Genomic DNA, 18570 nt, shown 5'->3' on the forward strand with positions numbered 1-18570 from the left:
ATACATATACATGAATATACATACATATACATTTAGAAATCATGAGTTCACCCTGACCTCTCCAATTCCAACCCATTTTCACAGCCTGTTTTTTTTTTTTAATTTCCCTCCATCAAATATTTGTATGTTTCTTCTTCCAGAATGAAAACCCTGGCTCTTAACATCACACATTTACTCATTCGCTCAATTGTATAATACATCTAAAATGGTTTCAGAATCATCTGCCAATACTAGTATAGAAACAAACCTGCTACAAAGAGTTCAGAATTTGTGGTTTTCTCCATACATACTCTCCCCACCCTCCGCCCCCCACAACCAATAGAGCCTAGCCCCTTAACCACTACCTCCTAGCAAGCTAGTTTGCTGGGAGGAACATGGTAGCAGGGAGCGAGCAGGGGACTTGAGGAAATGGAGAAGGTGTAAAATCATCGGGAAGGAGAGTGGTGGGGGAACTTCCATTTCGGAAGCAGAGGGTAAATCTCCGAGGCTGGAGGAGACATGTAAGCAGTGGCCCTGGTCCACATGATGGCATATTTTCCTGCAGCCATCTTGGCAGCCTGGGTGTAGGAGAAGAGAAGACAGATGGTTGGGGTGGCTGGACAGATCCAAAGCCGGGGAACTACCAGGTGGATGTGGCAGGATGACAGTGGGGTGCTGGCAAGAGAGTGGTTGACGCAATGCACCCTGAAGTCTGGGCTGAATGGAGGAGGAAGTGAAGCCAAGGAGAAAGGAGAGTGACTAAAGCTTGAGCCGGGCTGATCACGGGTTCACCGATGTGATTTCCGGTCACCGAATCCAACAGTCTAGGGATAGCCAGTGCAGGGGACTATGGGAGAGACGGTTTGTACCAAACTTGGAGGCAAGATGGGAGGGGCTGTACTTAGAGCAACCAGTCTTTGTTGCCCCAAGGACCGGACACCGAGCGAGAGGAGCCCTAGCTGTCCTAGGCTGAAGCAGAAAGCTGTGACAGGCACATTACTGCGATGTATTATCAACAGCCGAGAGAAGTATTCAAATAAATGTGATTTCATAAAAATAAAGAGACCTTAGAGACCATGTCACCTGGACGGTCACTTCATTTTTGAGGCCAGGAAATGAAAATCCAGAGACATTAAGCGACTGCCCCTTTTGCCCCTTCCTGCCCTCCCATTCTGGGTGAGATTCAAACCCAGTGTCTTAAATTCCAAGTTGGCAGCTCTCTTTAACCCACCGCCATGTTCTGAAGCTATTGGAGTGTCTTACTGACTGGTTCGTTCTGGTACACTAGTCTTTGTTCACCACTTGAGTTTTACTGGCAAAGGCAGGAGTGGAGTCTTACACTGCCTTCCCCATAGTTCCTAAATCAATTACTGCTGAATACATTCTTTTTTGATTGATGAATTTGTGGGAATGGCCCATATCTTAAGGGAATAGCCCATAGCATTGGCAGGGAGTCAGAATTTTCAAGTAGCATTATTCCTTTCTACATTCTTAGGGATCTTCATTTCTTCTGACCTTTATTAATCAAGCATTACTCTGGACATGTGGCATATACTTTGTCACCAGAACTTGTCCATTAACATACTTAAAACATTAACTTTTCTCAACCTAATTTCACAATAAAGCTTGTTTCTCGAAGACCACATGACCTAGCTGTATAGAGCCACTTAAAGGTGAAAATAAATCCTAAACTTCTTTTTAGTTGATCAGGCAGCATCAAGATAAGGCAAAGGGGATAAAGATGTTGGACCTCAGCGAACATGAATAGTAATGAGTTTATCCTCCCCAGGAGTATTCCACTAAGAAATGGGCAAAAATGTCACTGGTGGAAGGCAGTTCAACTAAACCAACCCAGCCGTGCCGCACAGTTTGTCTTTATGTTTAAAGGACAGAATCGGCTTTGTAGCTTCAAAGGCATCACGTGCAGAAGGTGCCAAGTGTCTGTGCGTTGGAATCACCTCTGCTGTTCTAGGTAATTGAACCAGAACTCATCTGAGAACATCCTGGAAAACCAGAAGTTTGCAGTTCTACTTCTGCAAAGCAGAGCCTTTTGCGTGGCATTTTTGCTAATAGCTGGGATCAAATTTGGCAATGACATAACTAAACCAGTGATCAGTGGTCATTTTGGAGTGGCCAGGTACCGATAGAGGTCCAAAATTCTTGCACTTTTTAAATGACAAAAAAAAAAAAATCTAGAATTTTTGTTTTCAAGAACCTATGTATCTGTAAAGAGTTCCTATATGTAATGTTCTACTTTGGATGCTCACCTGAGCAGAACAAACCTGAGAAGGTGAAGCTACATGTGACCACTCCTCCAAGTCACATAACATATTTCAAACCAAAAAGCTTCTTAAGAGTGGAGTAATATTTACTGCCATCTCCTTACCTGAGTAGACGCATTTCAACCACTTTCAAGAGGTGTTATTTCTCCCAAAACAGAAAGGGGTATGTCACCAGCAGATAGTAACAGGACCTCAGTTATGACCACGGGGTCCCAAATATATGGCTTCTGAAGGAAATGTGTTCAAAGTGACATGCACTTTGAGTCTCAAAAAATTACTTTTATTAGTGACTATGCATTTAGTTTATAAAGAAAACAAAATATTAAGATACATCCAGTATTTTCCCCTTATAGCCTTAACCTTTGTTGACAACTATTAGATGTAAAGTTGATCTTATCTTCTGACCTGACTAACATGCTATTTTTCTGCTTTGCCCTGATTCCATTCTCATGTTTCAGTCTTAGTGGTTGAGATGCTTCGGGTCTTTTCTCCTGCAGGATGCGATTTATTATGTTCACACAGAATTGATTACCTTAGGTTGTCATTTTAAAGTTCCTAGCCAGAGTCAACCCTCATAGCCTTCTATCAAAAGCAGAATGAGAAATGACAGGAACACCGGTTTCTAGACAATGCAGCACATAAACTCCCTGTGGGGCACTTCTTTCTAATCTAAGCAGGTAAACTTGCTTCTCTTTTCTAAAGAAAATGAATAGCTACTCCTTTATAGGACTGACCATGTGCTGCGAAGGCTCAAAACTGAACTGTTGAGGCCTTTTGGCAATTATCAGAAATGGAGGCTCTGCCTGGATTGCACAGAATTCGCCTCCTTTTGCCCCTTCAATATCTTAGCATCCAAACCACATCTCTCAGGCAGCTCTTTGCTCTTAAAATACACTTTTAAAAAATCTGATCATGAATTCTGATTTTTTGATTCCGAAAATATCATCATACTGGCTCGCTTTTTATGAACTTTCTCCAGAATCATTCGGGGCAGAAACAAGTATTTCTGAACTGCTTTCAAACACGGTTTTCACCAGTGGTGTGTAACTGCTTGGGGACTTGTCCTTTAAAGATACCCTTTTAGAGACGAAGAGTGGGGGTTTGGCTGCTGCTTTCTAGATACTTAAAATGCACGCAGATTAATAGTTCAGAGTGTGAGTAAGGTGTGAACTAGGAGAAGGTCATTTGCAAACTCCTAAGTAAAGAGCACCACTCCCTTTAAAAAGCCTCACACACTATGTGTGAGGGGTGGGTGGGGGATGGGGACAGTATATGGGAACTCTACTATCTGTACAGTTTCTCTGTAAATCTAAAACTGTTCTTCAAATAATTAAAGAAAAAAAAAAAAAAGGCCCGGACACTGGGATTGTAATAAAATCTGTGTTGCCATGTGGTTCTGATCACTAGTCATCCAGGTAGTCGTGCTGGCCGAAAGAGCATAAAAGTGATCGTGAAAAACATGCTAGGAAACTTTTAGTCCAATGTGAGAGGAAGATGGTAAAGTCAAAATAGGAGGCCTGGCGTGAACTGGTGTGACGCTTCTTTAACTTGACTCTCGCGCGCTGACAGGACGGGCTGTAGATGGCAGACGGTGCTTGTGAGGAAAATAAAATATAAAACATCTGTTTGCATAGATTACGCAGCGAATCAATCAAAGGAAACAACTGGTTAGAGAGAAAGAATTTTAATCAATGGGTTAAAAAACTTATATAACTGTGTTGAACATAATATATGCAACATTAAATTCTGGGTAGTACAGGAATTGTTTCCTGTATGTGGGAACACCTCACCCTGAGCAGACCTGACATACCACAGTCCGACTGATCATCTGTTGCTAGAAAGCTTCGACACAGACATTTCTAACATAGCACACTCCCAGAATATGTATAAAACAGAGTTTGATCTTTTAAAATGGATTTGCACATAATTTTAGAGAGACTATCGGTTAAGATGAGGTGTATTTGTGCTGTTGTTCCGTGAGCACACATTTGGATTTCTGATAAAGGAAGCTTTTCTTTATGTCATAATAAAATTTCATTCTACGAAAAAGCAATTTCATTCGTGAAGTACGCACCTCGAAGGCACGCACGCAGTGTGAACACAGAGTGTAAGGTCAGTGGACGATGAACGCACAACACAGTTTATCACAGAGGACCGTAGCTCTCAAGCACACTACTCCCCTCATTACAGAGTGTGTTTAGCCCCAAGCACGTCAAGGAAGCGTCTGTGTGGTGTGGCCCAGACCCCCTACGGGTATGTGTATATGTGCAAGGAAGGGTACACGGCCATGGTGGAGCGGCCCTTCTTTGTGCCAAGAAACCTGCTCCTGGACCAGTTTGGCTTCACATCTGCAGCTGGATCTTGGCTGGTGTTGGTGCTGTTCTTTGATGAGGAGCATGATACTATGAATCCTGGCTTCTCTCTCTGTGTAAACGAATACAGAAGTTGAACTTTATCTCACAATTTCTGAAGTTACGATAAGGGTTTGGGTTGGTTTTACAGGAGTTAGTGAGACGTAGTTGCATTTCCCCTCCAACACCAAAGCAGCTGATTGTTGTCGCAGGGGGGAGGTGAATCAAGCAAGCATTTGCCCTAGAGCCTCGGACCACCAGCAGTCCATAGGCAATATCTTAATTGCCCTGAGAAGTCCTGGGACTGACTGCATTTTATAAGCTGTCTAGAAATGTTACATAAAGGAAGAGAAGGACTTTATCTACCAAGGTGGGAGACTACTCCATTTTTTTCAACTCTCCTTATCTGACGTGCCATGGAAGTTAAATGCCTACATCTCTGTTAGAGAAATATTACGCTAGGAATTTTAAGAAAATGAAATAAAGGTAAAGGTTTAGATGTCATTCATCCAGTACATTGGGTTTAAGTAACCCCTGACTACATGTTACAGCCTAACTAGCAAGTTTCAGTTGTGAGATATGGTTTTAGCAACTCACAGACATCTTCATGCTGAATGAAGAAAAAGGACAAGTTCACCACTTATCAGTCTGTCAGGAAAGAAACTCTCTTTGATTGGACTTTATTTAAACCTCTCTTTTCACTGCTCTTCAGTTTCTGTTACACCATTGTGGTTGGACTATCTTGTCAGAGGATCACTGCTTTAAGGGAGGGATCACATCTCACAGTCCTCAAAGGGTGCTGATGGGTAAATGAGAACATCAAACCGAGAAGTCCCAAACAACAGATTTAAGAAAGCAGGGACTTCACATTGGGAGAACTGTGTGTTCTGTATCTAGTATACCTACGTTCACGCAGTGGCTTTCAGCCTTTACCTGGACACATGTGAGCAGAGACCTCCCACAGATGTCCCCAGGGCTATCTGAAACAACAGCTTATAGCTATCTCCCCAAGTGCAAACCAGCAAGAACAATGTCAGAGGGGTAGATGTGAATCCACTTTAACCTATTGTATTTAAAAATCAAGTAATTCACAAACCTCCTCATTGAACAATCACTGGTCACACTGCATGTGACGTGTACCTCGTTTTGGATGGTGGCACCCCCCTTGTTTGTTAATATCTCCTAAGGCTGAGAACTGCTACATTATTCACTATCACTGTTTAACCCAGAATGGTGCCAGGGAGTTACAAAATAAGAGCTGCCTAACAAATATTTGTTGAAATAAGACCACATTCTCCCTGGCAAGCTTTTAGCTCTGGGCGGGCTTCCTCTGTCCTGTGGTGCCCTGTGGGCTGCGCCCCACAGTGGTCAGGTGGTTTATAGCCTGAGGGTCAAATTAGCTTGGGTGTTCACTTGAGCAGAATAAATCTGAGAAGGTGAAACTGGGTGGACTGAGGTTCACCACCCCTCCAAATCTCACAACGCCTTTCAAACCCAAATAAAATGAATCAATGAAATATGTGTATACGTATTAGGTGAAATACCTGCATTGTCTCTTTATTCTTAGTCAGAATCAAGGTGGTCGTTTTTGATGAGTCCAGGGAGGTGCCTTTATCTTTTCCATTTACCTGTGACCAAAATAAATGAACATGTTCTCACTAAAATTTCTACTTGGACAAATGTGATTATATAGAATATATATTACTTCAGTATTTTTTATTCATGCATGTTGATTCATTATGCTATTCTAACACAAAAAGAGAGGCAGGACACAGATAAAGATTCAAAGAAAAAAAAGGAAACTAATATTTATTGAATGCCTACCATGTGCCAGGCACTTTACATACAGTTTCGCATCTAATTTTCTTAACAAACTTTATGATGTAGATTGATTATTACCCCAATATTTTAGATGCAAAACTGAGTCCCAGGGTGGGTAAGTAATTCACAGAAATTTACACAGTGGGGCTGGAATGTGAACTCGCAACAGACTTCAAAGCCTGTGCCCTTATCACCATAACACTAGACATCAAATGGCCCTCCCTACCAAACCGAGGTGGCTGTGCTCTGTGGGGTTCCTCATTGTGACACAGTGGGATCTCATTATATTACCATTAATCCATGTTAGCATCTGAGTGAGGGTTTTACACCCTATCCTTTAGGAATTAGCTACTGTTGTACCAAAAGCTATTTTTATACATAAAAGAATCAAGGATTTTATAGCCACAAAACTCCAAAGGACTGAAAGTTGGTTAGATGCCTCTGCATTCTATTCTGTTACGTAATTTCCTGTTTAATTGTTTAAATTCCCAGTAGACGCCAAGGTCCCTGAGGCAGGGACAGTGTTTTGTTCGGTGTTGCATTCCGAGCACCCAGTAGAGGGCCTGGCATGTAGTAGTTGCCTAATACAATTCGTCGAATAAATGAACAGATGGATAATAAAGCAGCCTGTTCTTATGTTCTGGGTATAAAGTCACAAATCACCCATATCTGATGTCAGACTTCAGTGGTGTCTAATCCGAAGCAGAGCCACTGTCCCCATCAATTTTGTTCTCCCGTTCCCAGGGGCACTGACAGGTAAGGGCAACGTACAGAGCTATTATGTTCCTCACTCTCTGGGAGAGATATGCTAATTGGAAAAATCAGAGAATCTGTGTGACAGAGTCAAGGATGGAACAGAATATAGAGCCCAGAAATAAACTCATGCATATGAATTTTCGACAAAGGAGCCAAGAATATATAACGGGGAAAAAATAGTTTCTTCAATAGTGTTGGGAAAACTAGATATCCACATGCAAAAGAATGTACCCCTATCTTATACCATACACAAAAGTCATCTCAAAATGGATTAAAAGTTTAAATTCAAGATCTGAAACCACAGAACTCCCAGAAGAAAATATAGTACGCTCCTTGATGTAGGCCTTGGCAATGATTTTTTGGATTTGACACCAGTAGCAAAGCCAACAAGAGAAAAAATAAAAAGGTGATCAGTAGCTGGTCGGACATGAGTGACAGGGAGCAAAGGAACAAGGGCCCAGTCTAGAATCTGCTCAAAGAACACCCTATCGATAGTCAGAGAATCCCTCCTGCACCCCTACAGACAAAGGATAGGAGGGTCATAATCTTAGCTGGCCTGATCCCGCTACAGACACCAGCGCAGAAGGTACTGCCCTAATTTGCCCACCATTTAAGCTTCATTACAATACTATGTTTATGCCTGGAAGTTCATGAATCTAATTGTAACAGACTGAATTCTGGCTAAGCACATGCGCAGTAGGCAAAGTGTTATATATAACAGCCAGCTGTCGTCCAGGACCTAGGACCACCCCTCTCCTCCCCATCACAGCTCAAATATAAACAGACCTTCCCACTTCTGAGTGGTTACAGGTCTCTTTGCTGAAAACCCACTCCTCCCTTGTGGTGTACTCTATCTTATCTTTTCACCTCCCACATTCCACAGGGCTGCAGCCTTCCTTAGCATGGCCAGTCTCCTAAAAACAACATCACAGTCCTCCTCCTCCATGTCGCTGGACGAAGCCAGATTTCACATTACCCCATAGATAACACAGGTGAGACTACATCAAACTAAAAAGCTTCTGTGCAACACAGGAAATCACCAACAAAATGAAAAGGCATGACATGGTTCCATACTGTAGCAGTTAGCGCATCTGCCTTACACGCAGAAGGTCCTGGATTCACTCCCCAGAAGAGCCATGGGTCTATGGTCTATGGCCATGCCATCCTGAACCAGCCCAATGTTTGGTGTCAGAAGCTAAGCAGGATCAGGCCTGGTTAGTACTTGGATGGGAGACCACCTAGGAAGACCGGGTGCTGTAAGCATAAATTATAATAATAAAAAGAAAAACAAAAAGGCAATCTATGAAATGGGAGAAAATATTTGCAAACGATATATTATTTAGCCTTAAAAGAAGAGGGAAATACTGCTATTTGTGACAACATAGATGAACATGGAAGGCATTACGCTAAGTGAAAAAAGCCAGACAGGAAGACAAATACTGTACGGTATTGCTTATATGTGGAAACTAAAACAGACAGACATATGTTAACAGAGTAAAATGGAGGTTGCCAGGGGCTGGGAAGTGGGAGTGATAGGGACAGAATGATAAAGGGGTAAGAACCTTCGGTTATAATATGAATGAGATCTGAGGATCTAATGTATAACATGGTGACTATAGTTAATAATACTGTATTGCATAATTGAAATCTGCTAAGAGTAGAACTTAAGTGTTCCAAAAGAAAAAAAAAGGTAAATATGTGAGGAAATGAATGTGTTACTTAACTCAATGGTGGGCATCTTTTCGCAATGTATATGTATATCAAATCATCGTGTACACTTTAAATATAATACAAAGAAAAGTTTTAATACATTTTCTATTGAGGAGTTAAAAAAAGTCAAGCAAAAATACTACCTCATTCATCCTTGGTTTTTCATTTTTTATTGTTGAAGAACTGGTATTCTCTGAAGTTTTGAAAAAGGTAGGTTGCTTTTGCAGAGTGGAAGCAAATCCTGCCCTTTCCTAGAAGGATCGAGTGCAAAGAGAACTTTTTTCAATTGATCAGTTGCAATTAACCGACTCATAATTGACCCAACAATTTACCCAACAGTAAAACCCACAGTCTGAAAGCAGTTTCATCTTTAGAAAGTTGGCAGCAAAAAGGAAGATTAAGGAGGACCGGGCCTGATCCTTCGGCACCCAGCAACTCTATACTAGTTCTAGACACCACTTTTCCAGCCAGAACTGCCTCTTCCCTCTGGAAATCCAGACTCTGTCGAGAACTAGACTTACTATGCCAGAGCAGCCTCCGGGCTAAGACCGGAAGCTGCTCAGAGATCTCCAGAGGACTCATAGAAGAACTCTGAGCTCAAAACAGCAAGCTTCCCCCTGACCCCCCCTTTCTGGTTTAGAGTAAACCTTAACCCCTGTCCTGCTCTCTCCGTGGAGTACGCTTTCACCAGACAGTGGAATGCAGCCGAGCTTTCTTACTGGGGTATCTTCTGTTGACTTTAACTCCCGTATCAAATTATTTCTCTGATACTGTTCATTTCGCTGTTTCCTAGTCTGAAGTGGCTTCTGTTTTTTCTTCTTATGCATCTTCTTCTTATTCAACTATTCCAGAAGGTAGAGAGAAACTAGTCATTGAAGATTCCACGGGAACCCCCACCTGCATGTAGCACTCCTTTCACACACCGCTCAAGAAGCAATGGCTAACCAGTATGAGGCCCTCATAGGGTTAGATGGCTGTTGGTTTGAAGAACAGTTCAGTTACCTTCTTACCAGAGGCTGCTCCCTAGTTAAAACCCAGAATTACACTATTAGAGAGAAATTGCCAAAGGGGCACCTATACCAAATATCTGTGATTTATTATATAAAACCAGATTCTTATGGCAAGAATGTTGGGTACAGATAATAATGATTATTAGATGTGTGGTTAAAAGATCAGTTACTACAAGGTGACTTTAATAATTAAGTAATGAAGCTCAGGACTCATTATCTAGGTACCTGTGGTAGGGTGAAGCTTAATCTGATGTTGCTGTAAATCTAGCCAAAGAAAGTGTAGGGTCTAGTCTAATTTGACTGGCTCCTCCTGACACAACCTTAATTTCATTCTGTGATGGAGATACTTCTTAATGCAACTAGGAAATCATGTGTATAATGAACCACAACAAAATACTCTGTTGTTTCTAAAGCTCTTATAGTATCTATGTGAGGAAAAAGTCTGTAAGCAGATGGGGCAAAAAAATTCTTAATATATGGAAGTATAAAAAAAACTATCTAAGACTATATGAATAAAGAAATGCTTTTTAAAAAAAGTAGGTGTCATTTTTAAAAACCTCTATCTGTTAACATGATTTTCACTTTTAAACTTTTTTTTTCTTTTTTACTTTCAGTTAACTTTGGAATAAATATAGAGTCCTCACATTTTTTTTTTAATCCCTTAGATTTGTAAAACAAAAGTTATAAAGGGCAAAATGAAAGACTCCAGGGCAGGGTAACCAGTTAGGGTGCCATGGCTATATTTTCTGTAGATCTTAGGACAGTTGGAAAATTCCGCCAAATTACCCAGTAGTGTCATGCTTTTTTTTGAGGCTGCTACCTCCTGGGTGTAAGAGTCTATATAACCTTACCTCATCTGCCATGTTCAGGAGATGAACAGGGAGGCCATCTGAGAAGGAACTGTCAGAACCACTGGTGCTGTTTTCAAAGGGAGAGAAGAAAGAGAAATATCTGTTATTAATGTCAGAAGTGTAGCATTTACCAGACCAGCCGCATGGGGCTCAGCTATCTAGTCCGCTACTTGCCCGCACCGTCTGTGTTTCAATTATGAAGAATTCTTGATGAGTGCATTCATTCATTCATTCATTCATTTGGAATGCCAACTGCATTCCAGGCAGCGCATCAGGCACTGGAAACAGAGACCGCATGACAGAGCCCCTGCCCCAAGGAGCTTGCCATCAGTGTGGCAAAATAAATACTGGCCGGATGGGGGAGGTGGCCTCGGCAGCAACTGCAAGAGGCTGCAGGATTCTTACAGAATACTAGGGAACTGTGATTTGTTTGAAAGCAGAGGCTTTATCTCATTCATTCCTGTCTGGCCAGTACCAGTTCAGAGGGCAAAGTTTCCACCAGGTACTCATTAAAAATGTGTTCAATATATAGTAAACAAATATATTTAATGACAAAGAATCCGTAGGTCAGAGACTAGAAATATTACTTCTATCACCCCAATTCCCCCTTCAAAAGTGTTGGGTTCATGACTAGGCTTATTTAAGGTCTTCCCCGCAGATGGTCCCTTTTCCTGTTCTCCGAGGGCTAGGATGGATGAGGACTCCGATAATCGATCCTTCCTTCCTTCATCCTATGTCACACTCTATTTTCCCTTTTCCTAGGGCGTGGCTGGCCAGAACTGAGAGCTGTGCTCTATGACACGGCCTCCAGACAGAAAAAAAATGTCTTAGGCACAGAACTCAAATTTAGGAAAAGACAGCATTTCAAACCGCTCCTCTGCTAGGCTCTTTCATTCTAGTCGTGCGCCCCCTCCCTCCCTTCAGTGCACAGGGAGGAGCCCCACAGCAAGGGAGCGGGAAGAAAGCCCTCTCCTTCTCTGATCTAATTCCCAATTCCCTGTTCTCACAAGGCTTTTCCAGTCTAAGGAGCGGCCTTTGAGGCCACTGGATAATAGTCTCTTAAGTCCCTTTCAGAGATAAAACAAATAGGATAAAAGCATTAGATGCAGAATGCCCCAGAAATGTTGCACACGCAGACAGCAAAGTCAAACTGGGCTTGCATACTCTCCACCCGCTTTTCTGTGTAATGGTGAGAGTGGAAAGGTGGCGCCCTGTGCAGGCTGGTGATTGCCGGCTTCCCGAGGCAGAAGCTTGGGAGGCAGTGGCTGGCAAACTCGGTTCAGCCGTTCTTAACTAAATAGGTCAGAGTATCCCTGCTGAGCTATCTAGAATTCAGTCTGGCTGTTTCTGAGTCGACTCCCCCTGGGCTCTATGAGTTGCTAGGCAGGAAACATTTGCTTCGGGGTCCAGATGTCAATGTGTCACATGGAGTGAGTGAGAGAGTCATCTGCTTCCCAATGTCCACCAGTGACTACGGTGTAGTCTCAGGCAGAATACCTTCGTGCCCAGGTCGGAAACCTTCTGACAGAGGGCAGCTGGTTCAGGCTTGAGGTGCCTTGGCCAGTAAGCTGGAGGAAGAGGTATTCTTGCACACAGCGAGACACCCGCCCCCCGGGAGCTTCTTAAAAAAGCTGTGGAGACTATGAGGATGGGGCTGCGATCCCACATACTCAATTAATTCGACAAATATTTATTGAGCTCTCTCCATGCATCAAGTACTGTTCTAGATGCACGAGATACAGAGGTGAACAAAATAAATATCACTGACCTTGCAGAACCTATATCCTAGTAGGGGGAGACAGATAATAAATAATAGACATAATAGAGCTGTAAATTATACAGAAAGACAGAAGGTGATAAAATGCTATGGAAAAAATTGAACCACCTAAGGGGAGGTAAGGAAAGGCAGGAGGGTGAAGGCAGGGGAGCACATTGCAGTATTAGAGCAATGAGGGAAGGCCGCAATGAAAAAGTTAACATTTAGGCAAAGACTTGAAGGAGGAGAAGGAATTAGTCATGTGGACATCTGGGGGGAGAGTTCAGGCGGCTGGAAATGCTAGTGCAAAGGCCATGATGCAGAAGAGGACTTGACAAGTCTGAGGAAGAGTGGGGAGGCTAGTTTAGCTATAGCAGCATGTGAGGGAGCGAGGGTGGAGATCACAGAGGCCCTACATCAACTGCCTGCCCATCTCCCTAACCGTTCTGGTACCTAGAAAATAGGCTGTCAAAGAACGGGCACTCAGTCCATAGCTGTTGAAGGAATGACATGTATTTAGTGTGCCATAATTTACTCAGTATTTCACATTTGAGGTTCAAAACAAAACAACAGAACAAATAAAACAATTAAAAAATAGAACTTCTCTGGTTTTTCTTTGCAATGAAGTTTGTTACCTGGATTCAATGTCAGACAAAGAGATATCATTCCAACTTCCTTCTAAATCCATATCTTGTCCAAGTTCGTAGAACTTCTTGTGGATTTCCTGTTGTAAGAGCTCCTTAAGCTCTTCTAGACACTGTGTGAACTGTAGAAGTAAAAAAAGAACTATTTTTGCTTACTCATTTATTTATTTGTCAAATATTTACTAGGTATATGCTGAAAGGCACTTTATTACTGGAGACGTAAAGATGAGTAAACTGTAATCTGCTATTAAGGACATTTAACAAATAAATTACATGAGCTGTAAGAACAAATGGAAGTGATTTTAGGGTAGAATACCAGTGAGAACTGCTTTAGCCACTTTTTCCTGGCTATAGCCAATAATAAACTTCTTAGGCAATGCAAAGGTCTGGTTTTATTTTTTGAGTTGTAAGGAAGGAAAAGTTAGAATGGGGCTGTTCAGATTTTGGCCTATGGCAAATATGATTTAACAGGCCATGTTGTAGTCAAAGGCTCCTTTAAACATTTTTTTACTGAACAGTTGCATCCAGAGTGGTGCATGTCATGTGTTCCCAGGGCCGACATTTCAGAGCGAGACTGAGAGATGAGTTAGAGACCACGGGTACAGACTTCCTTTTAAGATGCTGAGGGAAGGGAACTAGAAATAACCTGCCAAAGAAAAGTTGTCTGTGATTTAGGACAGAAGCAGCTTGAGAACAGTTAAGGGGAAGAAGGTAAGGGGAAGAAGTAAAAAGAGGGAAAAATTGAGGACATAGAAAAGAAAGGAGGTTATTGATGAGGCAAGACCTCAGGGAGGCCATGGGGGAGGCTGGCAAGTGCACAAAGAGCAGCGCGAGTTTTGGAAAAGAGAAAGGATAGCTGATTTTCTGAAACGGGAGAAAAGGAAGTAAGAATTGGTGCTGCCATGGTTAAGTCTGGAGGCGAGGGAGAGGTGTGCTCGAGGGAAGCTGGCATGATGGTCTCTATCTTCTTGGTGAATTATGAGGTCTTACCATTTGCTGAGGGTGTGCAGGCTCGGGGCTTTCTTATTTCCTTTGGCTATAAACACTTTAGAAAAATATGAAGAAGAAAATTAAGATCACCTGTCATCCCGCTGAGCCGACTTCGGAACCAGGTGAAACTGATCACACTTCTTGAAACCCCATCTTTACCTTGGTTTGGTCGGGATCACAGAAATCCAGAAGGGTGTCACAGACATGATAACCTAGGGACTTCAGATCCTCCGTGGTAAAGTGAGTGTCTTTTTTATTGCCTGGGGAAAAAAAAATCCATATACATTTCTTATTAAATCTTAATGAGGAAATACAAATCTAATTCACGAATATCTCATCAAAAATACCATTTCTGATTCTAGAACATTATGCTTCTGGACAGGGTCTTTCTCCTAGAGTTTTAGTTTGGTTCAGAAAAATCTTTGACAATGACAAAGTTTACAATCATGATGGCTATAATTATGGAGTGTAATTATAAAGTTTTACTGTGTGGTAAACACAATCTCATTAAGTAGTACCTATAATGCAGGTACTATTGTTGACAGTTAAGGAAAAATGAGGGTCACAGAGTTAAATAACTTACCCAGGATCACACAACTTGTAAATGGAGCTGAAATTCAAACCCAGATCTGCCTGATCCCAAGTCCTCAGCAACCACTATGCTATAATGACCCATCAAGTATATTTCACACTCCTATTTTGGGTATGCAAATTAGCATCAGACACAGACAAGAAAATCCCCTAGATCAATGCTCTCCTTGACATTTAAAGGGATTTCATCTCCCCAGTGCTTGGCTTGGCTTCCCCTTGCCATACTGACCTATGATTTACAGAAGAGAGCTTACCCAGGGTGGAGCCGCCGAAGGTAGACTCCATGGTATAGCTGTTTAGGATTCCCATCCGCCACATCACGACTCGTCCTGTTCCTTCTTTGCACTTTTGGACCTTAAAATTACAACTACGAAAAGAAAACTAAAGAGAAATCCAAACCCTTCGTTAATTGTAAACTGGCAAGTGTAAGACGTCTAAGATTCATTAATATCATATAAGAACAGTTCCCTCAGAGTCTATATGTATTATTTCCTAAAATGTGTTCCATAAAATACTAACTCTAAGGGATGTTAACAGGTATTACAGAGGAAAATACGAGTTCTGTGGTCATGCTAGTCAGGAGATGAAGGATTAACAAAATTAAGCAGGACTCTACAGACTAGTTAATATGTTATTGTGGACCGTGACCCTTTGAAGGGGAGTATATTCTGTTTTTCTTTGCCCATGTACCCTCCTTCCCTTCCCCACCTCCCCAGGGATATTTTACAGGACTAGGGTTCCTTGAATACCTGTTTGGGAATGCTGGTTTATGTTGGCATTCAAGGTCCCAGCCACCCTTTCTAAGACTTATTTTCTACCTTTTCCCAACTTAAATCCTTGGATCTAGTTGGGTTTATTCTCCATAGGCGACTGTGTATGCCTCACCCCTGCAATCTCTGCCTGGAACTCTCTGCTCTGGGAGAATTCAATGTTCTCTACTGTCTTTCAGGACCACCCCACCCAAGCCTCTGACAGACTTGGTGTCTATCCCAGCATATCCTAGTCTATCCTACTGAAAATGCTTTACAGTTAGGAGGTGTCTCACTACCCAGTGGTTTCTAAATTGCGCTCTATGGAATCTGGGGGCGGGGGTGGTGGTGGTGGTGGTGGTGGTGGTGGTGGTGGTGGTGGTTGTTCTCCTGAATAGCCTCAGGGCATTCCTGCCCAAGGACTGAAGGAGGAGGCAGAATGGGCAGGGTTCCAAGCCCTCTACCCCTCCTTCTATTAGCGTAGCTCTGCTTTTAATTGTTTTAGATACTGCGTTCTGGATGTGATTTCATTTGAAGAAAAAGAGATCCTTGGCAAAAATAGACAGGGAAGACTGAAAAAAGAGAAGAAAAAAGAAAGGAAGGAAAGGAGGCAGGGAGAGAGGGAAGGAGGCAGGCAGAAAAGCTTCCTTTTTTTTTTTTTTATGGATAAGAATAGCAGATACAAAATATTTGTCTTATGTATCTTTATATGAGAAAATGTGCACTATCATTTAAATACTTTTCTAAATCCAACCTAATTTCTTCTTTCTAATGACAGTTACATTTTGTGGATGTATTTATGATACTGGAAACCAACTTCTAAACCAATGCAGATACTCTGTATATGTCCAATTGTCACAGAGCTGTTACTTAGCCAACTAATAAAGACTTAAGTTGTTTTCATTAGTCCTTTAATATCTTACAGTTACTTGTGATCTCGTATTACATAAAATTTTCTGTGGAGACTCATATAACATTAGCATTTTGTTTCTCCTTCAATCCTTGCTTCCATTGCAAATCACAGGATTAAAGATGATAGATAATTCTACTATTGACAGTTTGAACTTGTGCCCATGCAAAGCAGCCACAAGTTTTAAAAATCACCTTACTGAGATATCATTCACACACCATAAAATTCACACATTTAAAGTACACAATTCAATAGTTTAAGTATATTCACAGAATTGTGTTGTCATGGCCACAATCTAAGTTTAGAACATTTTCAATACCCCTAAGAAAACCCAGTACCCACGGGCCATCATTCTCCATGCCACCCTTCCCCCACCAGCCCTAGGTGACCACTAAACTACTTTGCCTCCATGGATCTGACTCTTCTGAACATTTCGTAGAATGAAATCATACAATATGTGGCCTTTTGTGTCTATTTTCTGTCATTTAGCATCATGTTTTCAAGGTTCATCCCTGTCCTAGTGTTATCTGTAGTTAATTCTTTTTATTGCCAAACAACAATCCATTGTGTGGATATACTACATTTTATTTATGTTTATTTGGTTGATGGACACAGAGCAATTCTTAAAGCCACAACTTTCTTGAAGTCTAGGTTGCTGGGATTTATCCAAGATCATGGAAAGAGGTTCAAGTGGCAAATTAAACACTACACATGGGAAGTGATAAGTTCCCTTCTCCCCTAGTCAATGGAAAGAAAATTACCTCCTTTGCTCACCTTATCTGGTGCGTTTTTGCTTAACATTAAAGGAAAGACTCGCTCGTGCAGCCAGTACTTGTGATCGTTGTTATTACAGCCGTACAGGAAGATGTTGTTCTTACGGCTGTGGCCATGGAAATCACAATACAAGAGAACCTCCCTTTCTTCAAGAAGTCTATTGAGAGGGGCAAACAAAAGACTCAGCGGACATCCAAATGCATGGGAATGATTGAAGATCTTTTGGAATCTCTTCCTTAACTATGTCTGCTGATACCTTCCCTCCTAAGAAAATGTCAACCCCCTAATGGCCTTCAAAGGACCCCATACCTAGTCTCAGCCACTGTTGTAAACATGCCATCACCATTCTGTGCCCCTGACAGTCAGCAGGACTTGGGATGGAAAAGTCCTGACGTGGAAAGGGGTGGGAGGAAGGCCTTGTACAAGTTGACAAGGAAGTGGAGAAAAATCTATTTATTTAAATCTATTTAAATAAAGGGCACCTGTAGTGCAGACCTGCGGAAAGAGGGGGAGAGGTAGAGAGCCTGTAATGCAGGGCTGAAAAAAGCAGAACCAAAGAGAGCCTTGGTTCCGGGCTTTCCCGGGCTAGTTCCTGTAAGGCTCAGCTCTTCTTGGTCTCCTGATCACCCAGGACTCCTACTCAATCTTCCCCACAATCGTGTTGAGAGGATGAAGGTGTTAACAATAATGGCATACTTTTTAAAATTTATTATTTATTATTTGTTTGTTTGCTTATTTTAGGCGAGGCAACCTTTGGTTGACCTCAGAGATTACAAGGACCTTGTCAGTTTACAATCCCTTATTTGTTTATTTTTTTACGCCTACAGCACCTGGTCTTCCTAGGTGGTCTCTCATCCAAGTACTAACCAGGCCCGACCCTGCTTAGCTTCCGAGATCAGACGGGATCGGGCTTGTTCAGGGTGGCATGGCCGTAGACAATGCCATGCTTTTTTAATGTGCTGGGTACTATGCTAAATAGATTACAAGGACTACCTCATTTGTTCCTCACGGCAACCACCCAAGACAGGTATTATTATCCCCACTCTACAGATGAGAAAGCTGAAGCAGACATTAGATCACTCCCAAGGTCACAGAACCAGCCAGCAACTAAACCAGGTCTCACACCCGGGCCTGTCTGACTCCCAAACACATGCCCTTGACATTTTACTACCATCCCAACACTACGCCCGCCATTCCGCACAGATACGGTTAGAGGGTATGTGCGTTCACATATTATTATACGCTAGAGCTTCATTTCCAGTGAAATGGAAGCTCCTTTATGCTGCTGGGCGCTATTACATCATAGCCTTCAACTGCTTTAACACAGGCTTGGAAAATGCTAACTGACTTATTATTGTTTCTTTGTGATAGGCAATATGAGATGGTAAGAAGGGCT

General features: G+C 42.0%; 1 protein-coding gene and 1 non-coding gene across 6 annotated transcripts in view; both read right to left on the reverse strand.

The window, feature by feature from the left end:
• Positions 1 to 3929: 3929 nt before the first annotated feature.
• AGBL2 (ATP/GTP binding protein like 2) overlaps positions 3930 to 18570 on the reverse strand; it is a 31415-nt gene continuing 16774 nt past the window's right edge. For 4 of the 5 annotated variants that reach the window (XM_036220418.1, XM_036220417.1, XM_016146599.2 and 1 more), the window contains 9 exons: positions 17175 to 17331; positions 14996 to 15122; positions 14310 to 14410; positions 13152 to 13282; positions 10761 to 10827; positions 9619 to 9741; positions 9043 to 9150; positions 6157 to 6240; positions 3930 to 4685 (listed from right to left, as the gene is read on the reverse strand). In XM_036220418.1, the coding sequence (XP_036076311.1) occupies positions 4509 to 4685; positions 6157 to 6240; positions 9043 to 9150; positions 9619 to 9741; positions 10761 to 10827; positions 13152 to 13282; positions 14310 to 14410; positions 14996 to 15122; positions 17175 to 17331 (1075 nt within the window). In that variant the 3' untranslated portion in view covers positions 3930 to 4508. The remainder of the gene's footprint in view (positions 4686 to 6156; positions 6241 to 9042; positions 9151 to 9618; positions 9742 to 10760; positions 10828 to 13151; positions 13283 to 14309; positions 14411 to 14995; positions 15123 to 17174; positions 17332 to 18570) is intronic. The other variant, XM_036220419.1, reaches the window with a different exon arrangement.
• Positions 17993 to 18111, reverse strand: LOC118603694. The gene has a single exon (XR_004951232.1). It is a non-coding gene; the product is annotated as a 5S ribosomal RNA (ribosomal RNA).

Source organism: Rousettus aegyptiacus, unplaced genomic scaffold (assembly GCF_014176215.1).
Source record: "Rousettus aegyptiacus isolate mRouAeg1 unplaced genomic scaffold, mRouAeg1.p scaffold_m13_p_5, whole genome shotgun sequence".
In the NCBI taxonomy this organism is placed as follows: Eukaryota; Metazoa; Chordata; class Mammalia; order Chiroptera; family Pteropodidae; genus Rousettus; species Rousettus aegyptiacus.